This window comes from Acomys minous (assembly GCF_964271855.1).
Source record: "Acomys minous genome assembly, chromosome: 15".
NCBI lineage: Eukaryota > Metazoa > Chordata > Mammalia > Rodentia > Muridae > Acomys > Acomys minous.
Window position 1 is genome coordinate 50,277,128 of NC_140497.1, and position 21,444 is coordinate 50,298,571.

At 41.9% G+C, this 21,444-nt stretch overlaps 1 protein-coding gene across 1 annotated transcript in view; it reads right to left on the bottom strand.

The window, feature by feature from the left end:
* CPE (carboxypeptidase E) overlaps positions 1-21,444 on the bottom strand; it is a 92,822-nt gene that overhangs the window by 18,567 nt on the left and 52,811 nt on the right. The window contains exons 2-3 of the mRNA XM_084757982.1: positions 4,914-5,110; positions 3,142-3,309 (exon numbers count right to left, since the gene is read on the bottom strand). Coding sequence (XP_084614108.1) covers positions 3,142-3,309; positions 4,914-5,110 — 365 coding nt within the window. The remainder of the gene's footprint in view (positions 1-3,141; positions 3,310-4,913; positions 5,111-21,444) is intronic.

Genomic DNA, 21,444 nt, shown 5'->3' on the forward strand with positions numbered 1-21,444 from the left:
GGCTGGGAGCCTGGAGAGATGGCTCAGAGTTAGTTAAGAGCACTGGCTGCTCTTCCAGAGGTTCTGAGTTCAATTCCCAGCAACCACAGGGTGGCCCACAAAGCATATATAATGAGATCTGGTGCCCTCTTGTGGTGGGCAGGCACACATGCAGGCAGGATATTGTATATATGATAATATATAAATAAAATAAGTAAATATTTTAAAGTATATAAAAAAATAAAAATGCAGTCTGAGCAAGCCATGAGGAGCAAGCCTCTAAGCTGCACGCCTCCATGGTCTCTGCATCAGCTCCCCGCCTCCAGGTTCCTGCCCTGTTTAATTCCTTCCCTGACTTCCTTTGACGATGAACAGTGATACGGAAGTGTAAGCCAAATAAACCTCCACCCTACCCCCAACTTGCTTTCACCGAGGTTTTTCATCACAGCAGTAGTAATTCTAACTAGGACTCATTTCATATATCTCCTTTGCAGACTTTTTACAATCCATTTATAATTTTATTTTATTAATTTATTCATATTACATCTCAATGGTTATCTCATCCCTTGTATCCACCCATTCCTTCCTCCCTCCCATTTTCCCATTTTCCCCTTACTCCCCTCCCCTATGTCTGTGACTGAGGGGGATTTCCTCCCCCTGTATATGCTCATAGGGTATCAAGTCTCTTCCTGGTAGCCTGCTATAATTTTATTTTTGAGGCAGGGGTTCGCTCAGGCCAGGAAGTCACTTTGTTGCTGATGGAGACATTGAACTTCTCGTCCTCCTGCCTCTACTTCCCACGTGCTGTGATGACAAGCAGGCCAGGTTCGTGCGATGCTGGGGACCAAGCCCAAGATGTATGCATGCTAGACAAGCATTCTGTCAGCTGTACTACATCTTATGCAATGTTTACACCTACGTAATATTTTAATGTGATCACTTACATGCATGTTTTCTATTTCTTGAATACAGATAATAAATAATTTTTGTCAATGAGTACTTTTCTAAAATAGCAGGCTCAGTGGATAAGCATGAGTCGGCATTATTTACTGGAGCGTGAGCGGGATGCCCATTCTTCCTCACGTGAGGACCCTCCATGAACTTTTAGAGTGGTGTGTGCAGAAATACTTTTAAAGAACACATACCAACATGTGCAATCAATAGGAATGTGGGTTGCTACAGTGCTTGTGTTATTTTTCTTATTTTTATCTGCTTATCCTCTGTTTGTAACAATATAGATCTCAAAATGTAAAACTTTAAAGAATCAGTTTTGGGACAAGCTCAAATATAGAACCGAGCACACAAAATTCCACGCAGCTGTTAGATTTTTGCACATAAGCTCCCTTTCATACGTACGCTATTGCTAACGTTATGCATGTTACTGTTTTCAGAAGCAGTCAAGTATGTTCCATGATTGGACAAATTAAACAGGTGTTCTCTTTAACTGTATGAATGGAGTCTTTCCGCCTGACTAAACGTTGAGAGTTCCTGGGTACTATGGTTGCCTGTCTAACTGACCTACTCTGTGCAGCACTCCTAAAAGCAAGACCCTGGAAAACTAGAGAACCATTTGTAACTTTTCTTCAAAGCTCCAATAACTGTGCTGGCAAGATGGCTCAGAAAGCAAAGAGGCTCCTTCCTGCTAAGCCTGATCATCTGAATTCATCTGAAGGACCCACAAGGCAGAAGGAGAGAACTGACTTCCAAAGGTTGTCCTCTGACCTCCATGCACACATGTAAGCTCCCCTACACACACTCACACACACACACACACACACACACACACACACACACACAATGTAAACTTAATCTTTTAAAACTTCTGGACTTTTCCATTTCAAAGACTTTAAATATATCTAAATGACATGTTCTATAATTAGATGGCTTTGGCATTTAAAATTAGTTAAAGCTGTATTTATTCAGATTCCTTCACAACTCTATCCATTAAGGAAAATCATAACACTAATAAATTATCAGATGTATTTTAAGCCCTAGTGTTTTCAAGCAATTCAGGCCAAGGCTCACATGCTGAAATCAAGTAATGACAGAGGCAGCCAGGCTGAGAGGCTCGGGGCCAGATGAGAAATGACTTAAGAGAAGAATCTTGGGAAAGCAGGAGATGATTTTTTTAGTTCCCAGAGTCTGAAGAATGAGGAGAATATTGGCCCCTAGCGATGTCTCTCAGGAACATGGCAACATCTGTAGGGCTTCCTGTGGGAATAGGACATTTTTTTCCCTGCCATATAACTGTCATGCACATACCCCAAAGACCCCAAATCTGTATCCAAAGAACTCTGCTTCCCCAAACCATGATTTCTGATATACAAAACAAAATAAGCCTTGAAAAACAAAGTCCTCTTTGAGAGGTAAAAATGCTATGTTGAAAAATGGGAACTTGAAAATGAGGACTGTATAAGAGCATTAATGAAATGCTTGCCCTGAGCCTAACTGCTGTGTCATTCTTAATGTCAAAAATTTTAAAAGGAGGGATCCAGACACAGGCAGTATGTGTATTAGTTACTTTTTACTATTGTGAATACACACCACTACCAAGGATTCTTACAGAAGAAAGAGTTTATTCATCTCTTATAGTTTCAGAGGCTTAAAGTCCCTGAGCAACACGGCAGTGTACACAGCAGGAAGAAAGCATGGCACCAACAAGACCACACCTCCTAATCCCTTAACAGTTGCACCAACTGAGGACCAAGTATTAAAATTCTTATTCGAACCACTAAAGGTTTGCTATAACAAGTAAATCTCACTTATATCTCAGGTAATGAATTAAAGTAAAATTATTACATCATTTTCTTTAATATAAAAATGGCACTGGGTTTTTTTTTTTTTATGAAAGCTCTCATTTTACCAGTACATAAGCATGTCTTTTTTTAAGAGTTATTTCTACGTCACCCCAAAGCCAGGCGGTGGTGGCGCATGCCTTTAAGCCCAGAACTCGGGAGGCAGAGGCAGGCAGATCTCTAAGTTCGATGCCAGCCTGGACTGCAGAGTGAGTTCCAGGACAGCCAAGGCTACCCAGAGAAGCACTGTCTTAAAAACAAACAAAAAAGCATCATGCCACTCCTGTGTCATTCATTGTAATGGGGATATTGGGACATAGTTCCAGGGGCCACGGGGCAGACCTCTGGAAAGCTAGGCACATGTTACCTTTGCATTTTGATCCACAATTTTCTTTAGGTTCTTCAGCAGATGGTTGTTGGGACCACCTTCTTTCTCATTAACATACACGATTCTATCCAGGTCTGGGAAGTTACGATTTAGATCTATTCCTTGGGCATTGCTGCGGCCCACAAACCAGTCCTTCAGCTCACCGGGCTAAGAAAGATAAGAAGCCGCCGTTAGGTTTTAGTACTGGCGATACCTACTTAATGTCTCCATCATAGCTCTCAAAAATAATCTCAGATTATCCATTACAATATTCTCCCATACTGTCTGTTGGCTATTTTATTAACATACTCATGGAAGTAGCCAATTTAAAATAATTGTTATAAGCATTTTGAAAAAAGTATTTTTAATGAATGATTTTTAAATTAATAATAATTTTATGTAAGAGATGTTTACCAGATTTCAATAATTGTCTGTACAAACTCACTGATCATAGGTGACCCATTTAAAACCACACCACCAACAATTAGAATTAATTAAAATTGCCTCTGTGAATCGCAGCAGCCTGAATTTTAAATATACAAAAAATAATAATCCTAAGAACTTAAAATGAATTGAACATGAGTCTCTTATGTGTTAATAACTTATATGCTTCCTACAGTCCTTAAAAACATGCATTCTGTTCCAAAAACCTAGAAGAAAATATTCTGTCTTTATAACAAAAAAAGGACCAGCATAACAGGAAATGAATATGTCCATAATTTTTAATAGTTATATGACATGTATCAAAATTTTACATCTTCTACAATAAATAGAATATACAACTATAATGTCCCCCAATCTTATCCAATCAAAGTGGGAGGCCACATATCTTGTCTTGAAAAGGCACTAGTGCCAGATATAGTGGTGCATGCCTTTGATCCCAGCACTCAAGAAGCAGGAGGATCTCTGTGAGTTCAAGGCCAGACTGGTCTACCAGGCAGGTTCCAGTCCACTGGGGTACATAGTAAAACCCTGTCTCAAAAAGAAAGCAATTCGTTTTTAGGTTTCACACTTAAAGTGTATAAAAATAATTTGTATTGTAAAGGTGAGAATTTGTTTGTCTTGGGGGGAGTCTGGAGTTTTTTTGGGAGGCAGGGGGAGGGAATCTTTACTGATCTTTCATGAAACCAGCAATTAAACCTCTGTAAAATAGTGATCTAATCGCAAGTCATTCTCTCTTCTTTCCAGCAGGGAGCGCTATGACACCAATTCACCCAGCTACAGCATGGCACTAGGCATTGCTAACAGTGCTCTCAATCTTCCTGATGCTGTGGCCCTTTAATACAATTTCTCATGTTATAGTGACCCCAAACCATAAAATTATTTTGTTTGCTACTCCACAACTGTAATTTTATTACTGTTATAAATCATAATGTAAATATCTGTGTTTTCCAATGGTATTAGATGACCCCTGTGAAAGGGTAAGTTCATCTCCAGAGGGCCACAGCCCACAGTGTGAGAACCACTGCTGTAGGAGCAAATTTGCCTAGTTACAATCACGTGTAAATAAATGTTATTTATTTAACAGCCCGGCTAAACACCATTAAATTATTAACTTATTTACAATATTTCTCATTAAAGCTTCCACTGAAGAAATTCTCACGGTTTACATTCTAAGCATTTTTTTTTCTTACCAGCAGGTTGCACTATGTCCCTCTCATACTCTCTGTGGTCCCTGAGCAGTACGACGGCATTATGGATAGGCAGGTGCACACGTAGTAACACATCAGAAATACGAAGACGGCTGGCCACCCACCCTGCGGGGCACTCACCTGAGATGCTGCTTTCTCAAAGCCGTCAGGGTTCAAGGAGGGCATAATATGAATTCGGGTACTATGGATCAGGTTGACAATCGTCTCGTTCCCCTTCTGGTACTCGTTACACAGGTACTGGGCCAAGAAGATGAGCAGTTCTCGTCCAACAGCCTCATTGCCATGCATGTTCCCAATGTATTTAAATTCAGGCTCACCTAAAAGACCAAAAACACATGGTAAAGAGATATTCTCTATGTCAACAAAAACAAGGCGAGTGACACGCATCCTGTGCGGACTGGTTTTTTTTTAATCAGTTGTCACAAACCTAGACAGAAGTGTGGAGTGGAGATTGTAATTGAGAAATGCTTCCACAAGATTGGCCTTCAGAAAAATCTATAGGACATTTTCTTGATTAAAGATTGATATAGGAGAGCCCAGATCACTGGGAGCTTTGTCACCCCTGAGAAGTTCGTCCTTTGTAGTACAAAAACAAGAACAGTCTGAGCAAGCCATGGAGTGCAAGCCAAGCCAGTAAGCAGCCCATGTCCACGGCGTCTTTTTTAGTGCCTGCCTCCACGTTCCTGTCTTGAGTTCCCCCCCTGACGTCCTTTGATGATGGACTCTAATAAGATCGTACAAGCCAAATAAACCACCCTGCCCCAAGTCACTTTTGGTCATGATCTTTATTATGCCGATAGAAAAGAAACTAAGGCAACTTTCCAAAACATGTATTACGTATCTATTAACTTTTCATGAGTGACCAACAGTTTCTTTCCCCTCTAAACAGGAAGTCTGTGGAATCTGCCTGGATGTGTCAGAGCTATGCAAACGCCCTATGGCTCCATCTTTCCAGTCCTCTCTCCCTGCTGACTACCTCTTGCAAAATTGTGTCCACACATAGTTCTGGTAATGAAGGTCTGGGACCCAGTGTGACCGCATTAAGGAACAGAGTCATCAAGGAAGTAATTATGGTTCATTTCAGACCCAAGATCCTTGCTAAATAAGACCTGTTGTCCTTGTAGGAAGGAAAGATTCCTGACCTCTCTCTCCTAAAGATGCCTGACCTCTCTCTCCTCACCAGGAAAGACCTTACCGGCATGAACACAATAAAGAGGCAGCCACCTGTGTGCCAGGAGGAGGCCTAACCACAAACGGAGTCGTAAGATACACCTTGATCTTAGATTTCTAGCCTCCAAAACTCATGGAGGGAGTGGTCTCTGTTGTGTAAGCCGCCGCCGCTGGGGTGAAGGGTCTCTAGATGGCTCGCAAACATGGCAACAACCGGTATGGGACCACACCCTGTAACCAGTTCTTAGTGGCTGACTGTCTATAAGTCATTTCAGCTAGTTTCCTTTGCTTCCCCCATGTTAAAAACAGAGAAAACCAGTTTTACCTTGTAGAGAAGACAAGAAATAATGGCTGCAAAGGCTTAGACCTGCACCTGGAGACAGCAATTGCAGTAAACTTACTGTCACTATTCCTAACAATATTAATATTATCACTACATTACCTGGCCACGGTGAGATGCCTTGTCAGACATAACCTAATTTATTCTTTGTAACTAATTACCCAGTATAATATGGGAGACAGTTATTTCTAGTATCGTGATGGCAAAAGGGAAGCCCAAAGAGAAAAAGTATTGCTGAGAGGCTTGGAAGTGGAATGCAGTTGCCCATTTCTGCTGTTCTCTGCTGCATTCTGGGAGAAGTCGTGATATTGTAGAACATGGCAGCCAAATGGTCTTCCCTAATCCTGCCCTTCTGCTCCTTTCTGCAGCATCTGCCTCAGTTGCTGCAGTGGAAAGGATGTGCCCACTTATAAAATCATGAGGGGGGCTTCTCCTATGGGTATTAAAGAGACACACACTCTGTGTGTATGCGTGTGTGTGTGTGTGTGTGTGTGTGTGTGTGTGTGTGTGTGCATGTGTGTGTGTCTGTCTGTCTGTCTACTTGTCTCCCTCTCTCCCTTCCCTCCCTCCCTTCCACCCTTCTTCCCTTCCTCCTTCAAATGTATTAATGAAATTCTAGAGCTTCTGCCTGCAGTGGCCGCTCACCATGCAAGCCTGTTTTGAGTGTCCTTGTGTGTTCCCCCGAGTTTATGCTAATCTTAATCTAAGGATCAGTTGGGAAGTGGGTCAGTGCTATTTATATCCAACTCATTTTGTTTTCCTTTGAGGAAGAGTCTCTAAACTACATGCAAGGGATTGGTCTATAGGCTTGGGAGGAGATAAGAATGCTGAGAGATGTTCCCTTCACTTCTGGCCTTTAAGTCACCCTTGTTTGTCTATCTTTGTAAAGCATTCACTTGACACCCTCCCTTACTGTGTGTGGCATCTGTTCTGGACACCTTCCCTTACTGTGTGTAACATCTGGTTGGGGCATGAGAGACATTTCCAGAGAGAGACAGAGGAGAAAAACAACAGAGAGTAGAGAAAGGAGAGAGATGAGAAGGAAAGAGAGAGAAGAGGAGAAATCAGGAGGAAAGGAGAGAGGTGAGAGAATCAAAATCAGAAGGTAGGAAGAGAGGTGAGAAAGAAAGTGGAGAGTGGGGGAATAAATAATAAAGACAGACAAGGACAGTATAGAGACAGAAGGAGATGGAGAGAGGTGAGAGAGCGTAGAGAGATGTGAGAGAAGTAGGGGAGAGATGGGAAACGGGAAATGATAAAGGATGCAAACAAATGAAAGGATGAGAAGCCATTTCACAGATGCAGGAGTAAACTATGTGGCACCCTGGTCCTCCCACAGCACAGTCTAATGCCTCAAATCACTGCAAAGTGTGAGCTTGCCTCATGTCTCAGAGAGAAAGAACTACTACAGTGAATTTTTTTAATTAGCTCTGAGTTTTTGTTTTTAATCACTTAAAAGAAGAATATTAAGTTCACATCATTTAGCCAAATTGGCCCCATATGCTTCAGCCGGGCAGTTTGTTTTGCATTTTAACACAATGCTTTGGGGTTGAGCACATTCTCCTCCGGTCTGTTACAGATGTCAGCCTTCCCTACTCCACACTGGCTTGTTCACTGTTCCACACTGGCTTGTTCACTGTTCCACACTGGCTTGTTCACTATTCCACACTGGCTTGTTCACTGTTCCACACTGGCTTGTTCACTATTCCACACTGGCTTGTTCACTGTTCCACACTGGCTTGTTCACTATTCCACACTGGCTTGTTCCCTGTTCCACACTGGCTTGTTCACTATTCCACACTGGCTTGTGCCCTCCTATTCCACACTTGCTTGCAACTCCTGATTTCTTGGTCAACAAAAAAAATTTTCCCTATTGTTTCTGGTTTTCCCCTGTGCGAGAAATTCCTCTCACAGCCAGTCTCCGCCAAAATGGCTATTGTACTTATGGGCAGATTTAAAAAAAAAAATCTTTGTGTGAACATAAGACAATGTGTATCATTATAGTGAAGAGACCAATATGTTCATTATAATAAAATCAAGATAATTGTGACAGCACAAGAAAAGGAAAGTCACCACTGCACTATGATGAACCACTCCAGAATATGAAAAAGCTGAATTCTTTTCAGCACGCTTACATGACTTATGAGATGGAGTGGAGCCACGGTGCTTAAATATAACATTTGCGGGATTGCATATAAATCTAATCCTAAAAGAGGCTACAGGGAACGCAGAAGCAAGTCAAACAGCAAATCAAAACTCCCTAAACTCAAGGAATGTGCGGTTTGAGGATAAAGGAATGTTGGATCCATCATGACTGTGTTTCAAGATTTCAAACCACACTATTCCTCTCGCTGCTTGGGCCTCTTCCCAGCTCTTATCTCACCTATAGCCAGAGTGAACCTTTTTGTTAGAAAATAATTTTTCAGTATTATTGCGGTACATACGTCCGTCCATGACTGATGTGTGAGGGCCACAGCAAAAGTGTGGGTGTTGGAGGACAGCTCTATGGAGCCAGCTCTCTCCTCCCGCCTTTACACCGGTCTGGGGATTGAACTCAGATCATCAAGTCTGTGAAGCGAGTGTTTCCCCTCCTGGGACATCTTGCTGGACTCAAGATATTTTTTACAATTACAAGTCTCTTCAAAACCCATCAATAACTACACGTTTTCTTCTAGTGGACAGACCAAAGTTCTCTGTGTGACCTAGCTGTGACCCCAGCACTCCCAGAAGCCTCAGCCTTTCTCTTCCAGTGGTGCTCCCCACAGCCAACGTGCTGTACCCAACACACGTATGCTTCTTTTGTCTTCACGTTCTTCTAATCCCAAATAACTATCAACTAGCACCAAAAACCAATGCCCCAGCAATGTTAGTACCTCAGTTTGAGATGATATAACCATCACTGTGATTTGCTTCCCTCCCCTCCCTCACTAAGTCTGCAAGTGCTATTAGAGGTGAAATGGCATCCACGCAAACACATCAGCCGGTCAGCCATACAGAGCAGGGAGCCTATAATATGAAAAGAGCGTAATAAGTAGTAATCCAGAAAAATCTTGAGGAAACGGTAAGTTAAACGTCTTGTTTTAAAACTCATCTCCCTAACAATTGAATTATAATCTGAATAAATTAATAAAATTTAAAAAAAAAAGTCTCCCTAGCACCGTGGAAAACTGAAGGGAACTTGATGCATCCTGAACGAAGCCTGCATCCCATGTCAGATGTTTAGAAACCTCCCTGGCTTGCAACTTCCCCAAACGGGGATGGAAATTCCTCTTTGGGAATGGAGGCAGCAGGGTTGCAAACAGCAGCTTGCCTTCAGAACGCTTAATCCAAAAATAGAGATTCAGTTGAAGGTTTTGGAAATGAATGGTCCTCTCGGTGCCAGCAAGTCTTCAGTTTATCTGGGACGTGAGGGAAATCCAGCGACAGGTGGTGGCATCTGTCATCCTGTTTACAGTGTATACAAGGAAGAACAAGTCCCTGGTTCTCCAGGGCTGAAGCTCCCAGGTGCGTCACTCGTTGTCATTGTAATCGGTGATGCACACGCAGCCATATGGGCTCCCTTACCCCTCTCCTAGCAACTAGACAGCAAAAGGCATCATAAAGCTCAGTTCTCTGACGTCTTGGGGATAAATGGCGTGCAGTCATCTCCTTTTGCCCAATTCACCATCCAATTCATTTCCCTTGTTACATAGTAAACCCCAAGTTCCAGGTTAGACAATGAAAGATTGCACAGGGGGTTCTCAGAAAGCATCCCTTCCCTACTCCATCAATTTCCACAGTTTTTTTTAAAAAGCTATTAGCATTGCATTTTCTTCATAGGGCAATATTCCTCAATCAAGAAGTTATATGAGACACTTGTATCAACCCTGACCCCTGAGGCTTGTGATAACACATAAGAGCAAGAGGATGTGGAGGAAAGTTGTAAACACTGCCTTCTAGACGTAACGTGGCCATATGGCCATTTTACTCAGGAACTCATTTGCAATGATGTTTACCTACCCAAGATCCAGCCAATAAGATCCGTCAATATTCCAATAGGCAGCAATTAAGTGGGCTTAGTGGCAGGAGAAAAGTCGAGAAGGCACAAAGGTTGGAGGTAGAGGTGTTAGGAGGAGTCTAAGGAGAATTAGAAACGGGACTCGGAGATAGAGGTGGGCAATGTATGCATAGATGGAATTATCAAATAATAAAGGTTTTTAAAAGAGGAGAAGTCACTGTTTCTAAACATTTGCTTCCTCTGGTTACTCCAGCAGATGCTTATTTAGCACTTGCAAGAACTAAAGCAGATTTTTAAAAAATAATTATTTATTTTTATTTTGTGTGCATTGGTGTTTTGCCTGCATGTTTGTCTGTGTGTGAGTGGCAGCTCTCAGAGTCGGAACTCTGAGACAGTTGTGAGCTGCCATGTGGGTGCCGAGAATTGAACCTGGGTCCTCTGGAAGAGCAGTCAGTGCTCTTAACCGCTGAGCCATCTCTCCAGCCCCCTAAAGCAGATTTAAACCTTCATCCTGTGTATACCAGGTGCAGGGACTATGTTTTTCATTAATATCTCATACAAAAACAAAAACAAAAGCAAAAAACAAAACTTAGCAGCCATCCTAAGATGCAAGGAAGATTGTAGTTCCCGTTTGTGTGGGCATCCAGGCCATAATAGACTTTGCTCCTGTGAGATCTGAATCCTCTCTCTCTTCCTCCTCCTCCTCCGCCTTCATTCTCCCTCTTCCTCTCTCTGTCTCTTTTTATATAAAGCATAGTTTTTTTAAAAATCATCCCCACACAGAGCTGGAGAGATGACCACCAGACTGCTGTAGAGTTCACGTTCAGTTCCCAGCATGCAGCTCTGTTAGGGAACACATGGGTGGATGGCATTTGTGGATATGATTCGGGTCTTTGCTTATCTTCTCACTGACGTGTTTTTTGTGACTTTGTACTTCTGTTTTGGAAAATCATTTCATGAGGATTTACTTCAGTGCTTGAAATGAGAAGCTTGGGCGGGCGACACCATTAAGATTCTGCAGACTGAAGGTTCTTCATGTTTTTGAAGGTTGTTATGTGGTAAAGGATTTGATTCATTCCACAGGGTCACAGAGGACAACGCTAGAATCAGTAACTAGGAGGTTCAGAGACAGCAGTCAGACAGCTGAAGAACAAACTTCCTTTCAGTTAGAGCAGTTGGAAGGCAGAGAGAATGCTGGGAGGTGATTAATTCCCAAAGAGACAGAAAGGTCTCTAGGAAACCTGTTTTTGGACTTTGGATTAAATGCCGTTTTAGAGTCTATAAGAGCACTTTCTAAATCCTCTGTTTGATTAACTATTGGTAGTCAAGCTTCTAATAGTGTCCTTTCCCAAGCATGGCTGTCTGTAGGTACTGTTGATAAATTTGATAGTTCCCCCAGAGCAAAGAGAAAGCTATAGGTCAGTATAATGAATTAAGACGTGGCTCTCAAATGCAATGGAAAAACACTAGTCTATTCCCACTCGTCGCCTCTCTTTATGCCCATGAATGAACAGCTCATCCGCTAAAAGAGTACAGACAAGAGGATGAGTAAAACTGACGTCATCAGCACCTACGTGGGAGGGAAACAGTCCTGACAGACAGTGATAAACCAGAATAAAACATTCTATTTGCTGATAACCTGATAAAGAGGAAGTAGTGTAAAAGCTTGTGTGAACTACTTCTCAAATGATCCTCCAAAATTATTTCCTCCCCGCCCCCAGGAAGAAGATAACAAAGAAGTGAAACTGTCAAAATATTTTCAGGATGTAACTTTCCCAACAGTATAACTAAAATCTCCCAATGTCAAACATCTCCATGGCTCCATAAAGCAATAGGAAACGCAGTGAATTTGTTTAAACCACTAAAGGACTACTGAGTATGAGGCTACACACTAGTGATGCCGCTCCTGGGAGATCAAGGCAACAGGATCGGCAGCAAGGCCAGCCTACATTGCACACTGAGACCATGAGCTAAGTGGAGAGGGGTAGGCATAGACCTAATGGAGTTTTCTGGGTCACAGTGTATATGTGACTACTGGCTGGTAAGGACTATCCCTTGGGAAGGCTGAATCTACTGCCACCTCTCCTCAGGTGATCATTCCCTACCATAGCACGTCATTCCACACCAAACATCCTTGTCTGAACTTAAGTTCAAAGTTAAAACTGTGCTGACGGTGCTCAGCTAAAATTGTCTGTGCACATTGTCACACACACAGATTTCCCAGCTCCACACCCGAAGAAGACCATTCTTGAGAAGATCTGAGAAGGAGCCTGAGCACCAACACTCTATAAAGGCTGTCGTGGTGGTCATGATGGCTGCCAAGGTTGAGAAGGGATGACTTGGGAATTGACACTTGACATGTGTAGGGATGAATTGAGAGCTTCCAAGATGGTAGCTGGCAAGTGGGAATTTCAGCATCTGAGACTCACTGGGAAGAAGGCTGAGGAAGGCGATGGTCACTGTTCAGAAATTTTGATTTGAACAAAACCACAAATCCCCTCATATTTGTTTCTCCAAAGCTATAGTATATGAAGATTTTTACATTTTTAGGAAACATATTCAAGATCTTTACATGGTAGGACGAAGGGAAAGCCATCACCACCACCCATAAATTTCCACGTGAGTGCATTATTTTACATGCCTGTTTTCCGATCCTCTTCCGTGCCATCTCTGACCATAAAGATGAGCAAAATATTGGGACAGTGATATAGAATGGCCTGGGAGCCTGCAACCCTGCTGAGCTCCTGGGGGCCCTGTATGTGATGGAACAAAACTGAAGCCCAGGGACCAGGAGGTAGATGTGAGAAGACAATGACCTCAAGGTTACCTTCTTCTACACACTACGTTCAAAGCCAGCCAGGGCTACAGAAGACCCTGCGCTCAAAACCAAACACAAAAGTCATCCCTCAAATGAGCCTGGGTATAGAAAGGCTGCCTGAGCCCAACCAAAATCAACAGCAGAGCAAGACAAAGAGTACAAAAGGCTTGGAAAACAAGAGGAGGAAAGTGGGAATGAGACAGGCAGGGAAAGAGAAAAACCCCAAACCCAAAAAAGTCAAGCATGTGTTCTTCTTGGCTAATCCAATCAACCCGAGCATCCACCCACCCCAAAACATGTACTGCTACAGCATCCCTGAACTATTCGGGCAAGAGGGCACACTGCTCTTTTCTGTTTCCAGTTCAATGTTTAAATTTTAAACATACATTAAATAATCATGCATGGCATTACATTTTAATGTGTTCGTAAATAAGTTAGGAGTAAGTGTGGTTCCTTATAAGAGGTGGCCTATCGGAGTTTCCTCATTCTCTGAGGTACTGTCAAGATTTTTACTGATCACAGCAATTCCAATTTTATCTCCCAATCAGTATCTATCTCCTGCCTTATTTCTTCAGAGACTGAGACACAACATTTAGAGAATCATTTTCCCAATGAAGAATAAGTAGTACAATGAACACCAAAATCTCATACAAACTCAAGTGTATATGTCTAAAAAGATTCATAAAAATCAGCAAAGGTTTATGATTCTTGATACTAAATACTTATTGGTTTGCCAAAAGTTACCTGTCCCTTCCTTTAAGAGTTTTGTAATAGTAATTTAAAGTAAGTTCACAAGTTCACAGAGAAGAGTAGAGGATATTGAAATGTTTTGCTAACTGAAACATAAACCACTTCAGTGAAGAAATAGTTGTAATTACCAAATATTAATTATTTGCAATTTTATGTCTCCCTAAAAATCAACACTATCTACAGACTTAAAGTCATAACACAAAATCACCATTTTTGCTTTAAAAGTTCATATCTTTTTAAAGCTACTTAATATTCTGTTTCTGAAAGACGTGATATGTGGTGTCAAAACATTCTTATTTAAATGTTTCTTCCCTTTGTTTTTTTTTGTAGCATCGGCCTATGGAGCTTAGGTTTGTCTCCAGTAGCAAGCCACTTGCATTTCAGACTGAAACTATTTATTTGTGTATGTGCGCATGTTTGGTGTATGTGTATATAACTTTGTGTGTGTGTGTGTGTGTGTGTGTGTGTGTGTGTGTGTGTGTGTGTAGTTGAGACATTGACACGAGGTGCCCTTCTCTATCACTATTCACCTTATTTTACAGTCTCTCACTGAACCTGAAGATTAAGATTCACCCAGACTACCTAGGCAGGAGGCCCTGGCGAATCTCCTATTCCTGCTTTCTGAGAATTTGGATGATAGGCTCGGGGCCCCCAGTGCTTTGGGTGAGTGCTGGGGATCGAAGTCAGGTCCTCATGCTGCTAAAGCAGGTGCTTTCCTAACTGAGCCATCTCCACAGCCCTTTTTAAATTATTTCTCTATGAATAAAATAAATAGCTTTCTGGTGTCAAGATAAATGATTTTTTTAAAAATCATCAAAAAGACATCAAAAGTTTCCAGCCTGGCATGGTGGCACATGACTGTAATCCCAGGCAGAGGCAGGTGGATCTTTGTGAGTTTGAGGCCAGCCTGGTCTACACAGTGAGTGAGTCCAGGACAGCCAAGGTGACACAGAGAAACTCTGTCTTAAAAAAAAAAAAAAAAGAAAGAAACAAAAATAAAAGTAAATAAAAAGTAAAAGTTTCCAGTTCAGACTTCTGTTTTTAACTGTTTGAGAAGTAAAAATAGCTGTAACTCAAGCTCAGTATGAAATAAAAATTTTCACCTGAGAAGATTGATAACCAAAAACATTCAGGAAAATTCTATAGGCCAGAAGAGACAAACAAAAAGACATGTAACTCTAACTAAATAGCTCTATTCATTTCAGAACTTTGAAAATAGGAAACCTGCTCCCCTCTGTATCACTCAGCAAATACCTTGCAGTCTTCACACACACACACACACACACACACACACACACACACACACACACACACACACACACACACACACACCTCCTCAGGGTTAGGAACTACTTTATCTACATTTTCCAAGTGAGCAACTCAAGGACCCTGTGAGAAGGTGGGAAATATACATCACCCTCTCCACACAGTGAAGTTACTCATGGTAGTAACAGGATTCCACAGATCTGGACCCACAGAAAAAGAACTTGGCTCTTTGGTTTGATTGTTTTTTGTGTCTTGAAATATGTTTTACTTTGCAGTTCAGGCTCAAACTCAGCATGAGGCTGGCTAGAGTGGGCCTCAGGCCCACAACTCCTGGAAAATATGTTCTTTTTTTTTCCTCATAAGACAGAGTCTCATTCTGGAAACTGGAGATAGCCCAGGTTGGCCTCAAAGCTATCCTTCTGCCTCAGCCACGCAAGTGTTAGTCACCGTGTCTGGGTTATGTTAGTCAATGTTTCACAAAATCTTATTCTATAGTAAGTACATGACATTTCTATTTGTCATGCAGTCTTCAAATGCTTTCTCTAAACCTATTTTTCTATTGTCATGCATTTTTCCACATAGACGCTCATAATTTGTTAATAAAAACCATCCAACTCATTTCTGAAGTGGCATCTGGGTGTTTTCTCCCTTTAAAAGAAAAATTAAGCAAATAAAACCAAAAATATTATTGTATATTCATTTCCAAATTCGCAGCTTTGTGTCACCATGTGTGTATGGGAGAGAGAGAGAGATGGAGGGGAAGGAGGATGAAAGTCTATTTTACCAACTTCATTTTCCCTGACTTTCCATTCACGGTGAGGAGACAGTTTATATAGTCTCTTACGTGGCTCAGACTGGCCTCAAACTCACTATACAGATAAAGAAGATGTTGAACCCCGCACCCACCCTCCTGCCTCTGCTTCTCAAGTACTGAAATTACATGTGTATGCCATCACATCCGGTTTTCCCCTTTGAATTCAAGTTTGACTTTTACCACAAATTAGACTTTTACATATATTTCATCTCGTTTCTAGATCTTATGTTACCAGTTTGCTGCTTTAAAAAAAAAAAAAAAAAAGATTGCGGCCCAGCTGTTTGATATCGTAAGGTTTCCTTTTACTTTTTTTTTTTAATGTACTGTATATGTCCCAATTCCCACAGAGATCAAAAGAAAATAATGGGTCCTCTGGAGCTGGAATTAAAGGTATTTATGAGCTGCTTGATACTGCTGCTGGGAACTGAACTTGGGTCCTCTGGAAGAACAGCAAGTGTCCTTAACCACGGAGCTGTCTTTTCAGTGCCAAGAAAAAAGAATCAAACACACATTAATAACTAGTAGGGCTAGTACTCCATTATAAGTGCCTTTCATCATAATTTTCTCTAAAATTCTGTTTCATTTATCATTTCAAATGAACATGAAAATACTTAGTGAAATCATGTAAGACTGAGTTTTTATTAAGTTATATTAGTAGAATTGCATTTTTCATGGTCTTAAGCCTTACTGTGAACTCAATTTCCATTTCATAATGTATGTCAATGAAGTATATAGCTCTTCACAAAGGATTTATATAACGCCCAAAATTAATCTGTAAGCCCCACCTACCCAGGAACCAAGTAACTTCCTTAGAATGCTGGGAATTGTAGTTCTTAGAAAATAGCAATGCCTCATGGGAAAGTATGTTGGCCTATAGGCTTATACTTATATGCCTCTGCAGTGCTTGGCTCGGAGCTATTGCAGCTAGAAAGTTCCATAGAATGGGGCTGACCAAAGTTCATCTCTTGGCCCATATTTAATATTTAATAAAGCTTGCATTAAATTTGGCCCTAAATGGTGGAGTTTGTTTTTCTGGCGAATCTCAGGATTAACACTTACTTTTCTTGTGAAATCTACTCCTGGGAACACAGATGCGAAGGGAACATTTTTCCACTTATATATCTAACTCATTATTGCCACTATTTTTAAAAGCTGCTAAAGGTTTTTTTTTTCTTTCACCTTTGGAAAGCCAAAGAAAATGGCAAAGCCAGGGAAAAGAGGGTAGGAAACTTTAAATGCTAGAGGCAATTTGAAATTTAAAAAAAAAAAAATTTAAATGAAGTACAAAGAATAAACAACATCACTAAAATTAAAATGAAAGATGTATATACATACTGCTATGTCTGAGAAAAAGAGGTGCACGTGCTATTAGCAGAAAGGAAGAAAAAGGAGACCAGAGGGTTCTAATTCCCTCTTTCCATTGTTTTTGTAACTATTGAGAGTGTATCTACGGGCACTGGCAGACACATAACTTAATACACACACAGAGGTCAGAGGACACATTGGTAGTCAGGTTTCCATGTGCATCCGGGGCATGGAAATCTGGTTGTCTGGCTTATACAGTGAGTGACCCCTGAGCCATCTTGCCTGCCCACACGAAAACAAATCAGCCCAACTTCCGATAAGGAGTTGTGTTCTTTTTTGCTTGGCATTGCGCAAGTCCTGTGCACATGAGCACTGTCAGGAGCCGAGATGCTGTGGTCCCTCTACTCACCAGAAGCTGCTTTCCCCAGAACAAATCGGGATGCAACGCAACCAGTTCGCCTCGACCCCCTGGTACCTCACGTAGAATCTGTGCTGCCCAACGCAATGACTTCTGAGCCCCGAAAAGGAGCCCAATACCACAGAGGAACGGGATTTTTAGACCCGGGTAATTGTCATTAATTTGAACGTAAATAGTTATAAGTGGCTGCTGTGTAGAAGAGTACTTTGGCCGTACCTTATGCTTACACTCATAGGTGGTGGTGGTGCTATTGCTGTCACTGTTAAAAATCTGGAAATTGAATTCAATTCTTCTACATGAATTTCTTCCTTCTATGGAGTTTGTCTGCATCCCAACAGGACAGATTGAGGGTTTTCAGAGTAAAACCTAGGAGCGGTGTTATGTACATATTTGCATAAACTGATTTTACTTTTATATAAAAACTAATTATTTTACTGTAACAAGAAATTTTTCTTAGTTGGGAGAAGGCTCTGCCAAGCCCCAAGCACTATTTAAATATTAAGAATTTATAAAAAAATGAAAAATAAAAAAAAGAATTTATAGCATGAATGTCTTCTTCTATACTAAATGTGGAATTCAACTTTTCTCCCCTTAGCAGCAGGAAAGGTGATGAACCCTGATAAAAAGCTGTTCACAAACTAAGGCAGCAAGCTGGAATTGGAACAAGTGGTCATTTGGGTTTGGGTCAAAATGCCCAGTACATCCTCAACCACAGCTCACACCTGCAAACTAGGAATGAAAGCCAAAATTAAAATTTTCAGGAGGATCAGAGCCAACAGAAAACATTTTTTAAAAAAAAAGATCTGCGAGAAGAAACCCCAAATATAATGAAATAAATATTGAAAGTAACCAAAAGCAAGATTGAGTGGGAAATGCCTACTCTTGACACGAGAGTTCTAGAATTGCAACCTGTGAGTAGTGAGGCTTTGGTCCTGGCTTAAGAGAACAACAGCAAACAAAAAATAAAACAACAACAAAGCCCCTCGTACTACCACAGGCTATCCCAGAGGCAGGCTGCAGCAGGTGCTCTTCTGTGGCATTACCACAGGCTATCCCAGAGGCAGGCTGCAGCGGGTGCTCTTCTGTGGCATTACCACAGGCTATCCCAGAGGCAGGCTGCAGCGGGTGCTCTTCTGTGGCATTACCACGGGCTATCCCAGAGGCAGGCTGCAACAGGTGCTCTTCTGTGACAAAGTGGAGCTGAAGCACTGTGATGACTTACGTCACAGAAAGTCAGTTCATTGGTCACTTTCCTCACGGCTCAGACAAAAGCCACGTAAGGAAGGAGAGGTTATTCTGCAGACAGCTGGAGGGGGTATCTCCTCCCTGTCAAAAGTATAGCGCGGTAGAAACATAAGGATCTTGTCACATCTGTCAGCACTCAGGAAGCAGAGAATTATAACAGCTTGGGCCCCGTGTGTTCTTTATCGTCTTCCCCCGCCCCTCTTTTTTCCTCATCCCAGACTCTAGCCCATGGTGTGGTGATACCAACTTTCAGGGTGGGTCTTCCTCCTCAGTGGGACATCTCTTGAAATAGCTGTAGGAACATACTCGGTAGTTGGGTACATAGCGCAGTCAGCAGAGTGTTGGCCCTACCTACACAAAGTCCTAGTTTCAATCCCAGAGCTATACAAACCAAGTGTGTCCGTGTATCTCAACACTCAGGAAGTAGAGGCAGGGGGATTAGGAGTTCATGATTATCCTTGGCTACATAGTGAGTTCAAGGCCATTCTGGACCACATGAGACTATCGTAAAATAAAATGTACGCTCAGAAATATGTCCTCTGGGTAATTCCAAATCTACTGGAGTTAATGATACAAAGGGACCATCATGGCCAATGTCTGCCAAGTTCTGATAATCTGTCCTCTTCAGGAATTAGCTATTTATATGAGCCACCTCTTCACACCATCCAATTCTCCAGACTCACAATTAACTTAAGCTATTCACAAAAACTCCAGTATTCTTTAGGTTACAAACCAAATCATGAATCATCAGGGTGTCAGTATTTTGAGCCTGAAAAATAGTCAACACATTTACAGATTAGATATGCAGGCACTCTGGCAACACTGGGTACCTAGCACCACATGCTCTAAGTAGAAGCCAGGAGACGTTTCAGATCCCAAGCCTTCCCCCCACTTTCCTTCCCTCAAGATGTGCTCGGCACTGGAACATTTTCTATGTTCCAGTTCTATGTTCTATGTTGTTAAACAATTTCCATCCCATTAACTTTGGCTAACGCTATCCATGAAAGAAAGACTTCAGTGTCTCAGAATCTCTAAGGAATTTTCCAGCACTAATGAGCCAGTGCCTATGAAAAATGTACATGCTACAGAGGAAGACCCTTCAGGGCAAATGTTTCCAACTTTAAGAAATAAGGCAGAGGCAGTATTTTCCAGAACAGTGCTTGGAATTGTCCCAGCGCTGATGCTGCGGATAGCTGGCGGCTGGGAACGGTTGGGAGGGTAGAAGAAAGAAATCCCATGCGACAGACTAAGCTCAAAGCACCTAAATTATTATGATGTTTTCTCTTGTTCATGCCCATGATGCTCCTTTGAGTCATAAAATCAGTCTCATTTCCCAGAATCCTTCAGGTCAGACGACTACCCCGGAAACCGTCACTTGGAAAGGGGTTCAGCAGTTGTGGAGAGTGATTCTGAAGCTGATGTCTGGCTCATTTCTGTTGCAAATGAACCAGGGGACCCCACCTACTTTGCACAGTACCACAGCAGCATCTGAACTGTAAAGGGGACCCAGCCCAAACTGATTAGAACTTTAAGTAACTGAAAAAGATGGAGTTGTTAGGTGTGCTGACCTATATAATCTCAGCAGACAGAAGGAGCAAACAGTTCAAGTCCAGCCATAGGCCAACCTGGGCTTCATGGCAAGAACCTGTCTCCAAATATAAAAAGGAAAAGGAAGAAAGAAAACCAAATAAGCAAATAGGTGAAATTATTTTATGTGGCGCTGAAGGGGAACTTCAAAGCCACCACTCTTTCTGCCTCCCCATGCCTCACCACTGGCCGAGGAACACCACAAGCCTTTTGGTTTAAGTCTACATAGCACAGCAGGCATGTTGAGACCTTGGAGAGGGTACACACAGAGGCAAAATGGAAAAACAAATGAACGTTGCTGTTTTCAGCAGAAAAAAACAAAAACCTTAAAACTCAGGGAAAGCTGAAGTGTGAGTCTTACTTAAGTCTCTGACAGAATGGTTGCGTTGTGCGAAGGATGAGCTTTGAGGCAAAGGGATGAGGTCTAAGGATGCTAGGTGGCTGAGGCAAAGGGATGAGGTCTAAGGATGCTAGGTGGCTGAGGCAAAGGGATGAGGTCTAAGGATGCTAGGTGGCAGCAAAGTAAACGTCACACACAAGTGGATGCCCTGTGTTCTTTCATCTGCATAATGAGTTGACCTGAGGAGACCTCTAAGGCCTCATAGCTGGGTCAAAGTTAGGGACAAAAATTTTAATAATATATTTTATTAATTTATTCATATTACATCTCAGTTGTTATCCCTTCCCTTGTATCCTCCCATTCCTCCCTCCCTCCCATTTTCCCCTTACTCCCCTCCCCTATGACTGTGACTGAGGGGGACCTCCTCCCCCTGTATATGCTCACAGGGTATCAAGTCTCTTCTTGGTAGCCTGCTATCCTTCCTCTGAGTGCCACCAGGCCTCCCCATCCAGGGGACATGGTCAAATATGGGGCACCAGAGTTCATGTGAAAGTCAGTCCCCACTCTCCACTCAACTGTGAAGAATGTCCTGTGCATTGGC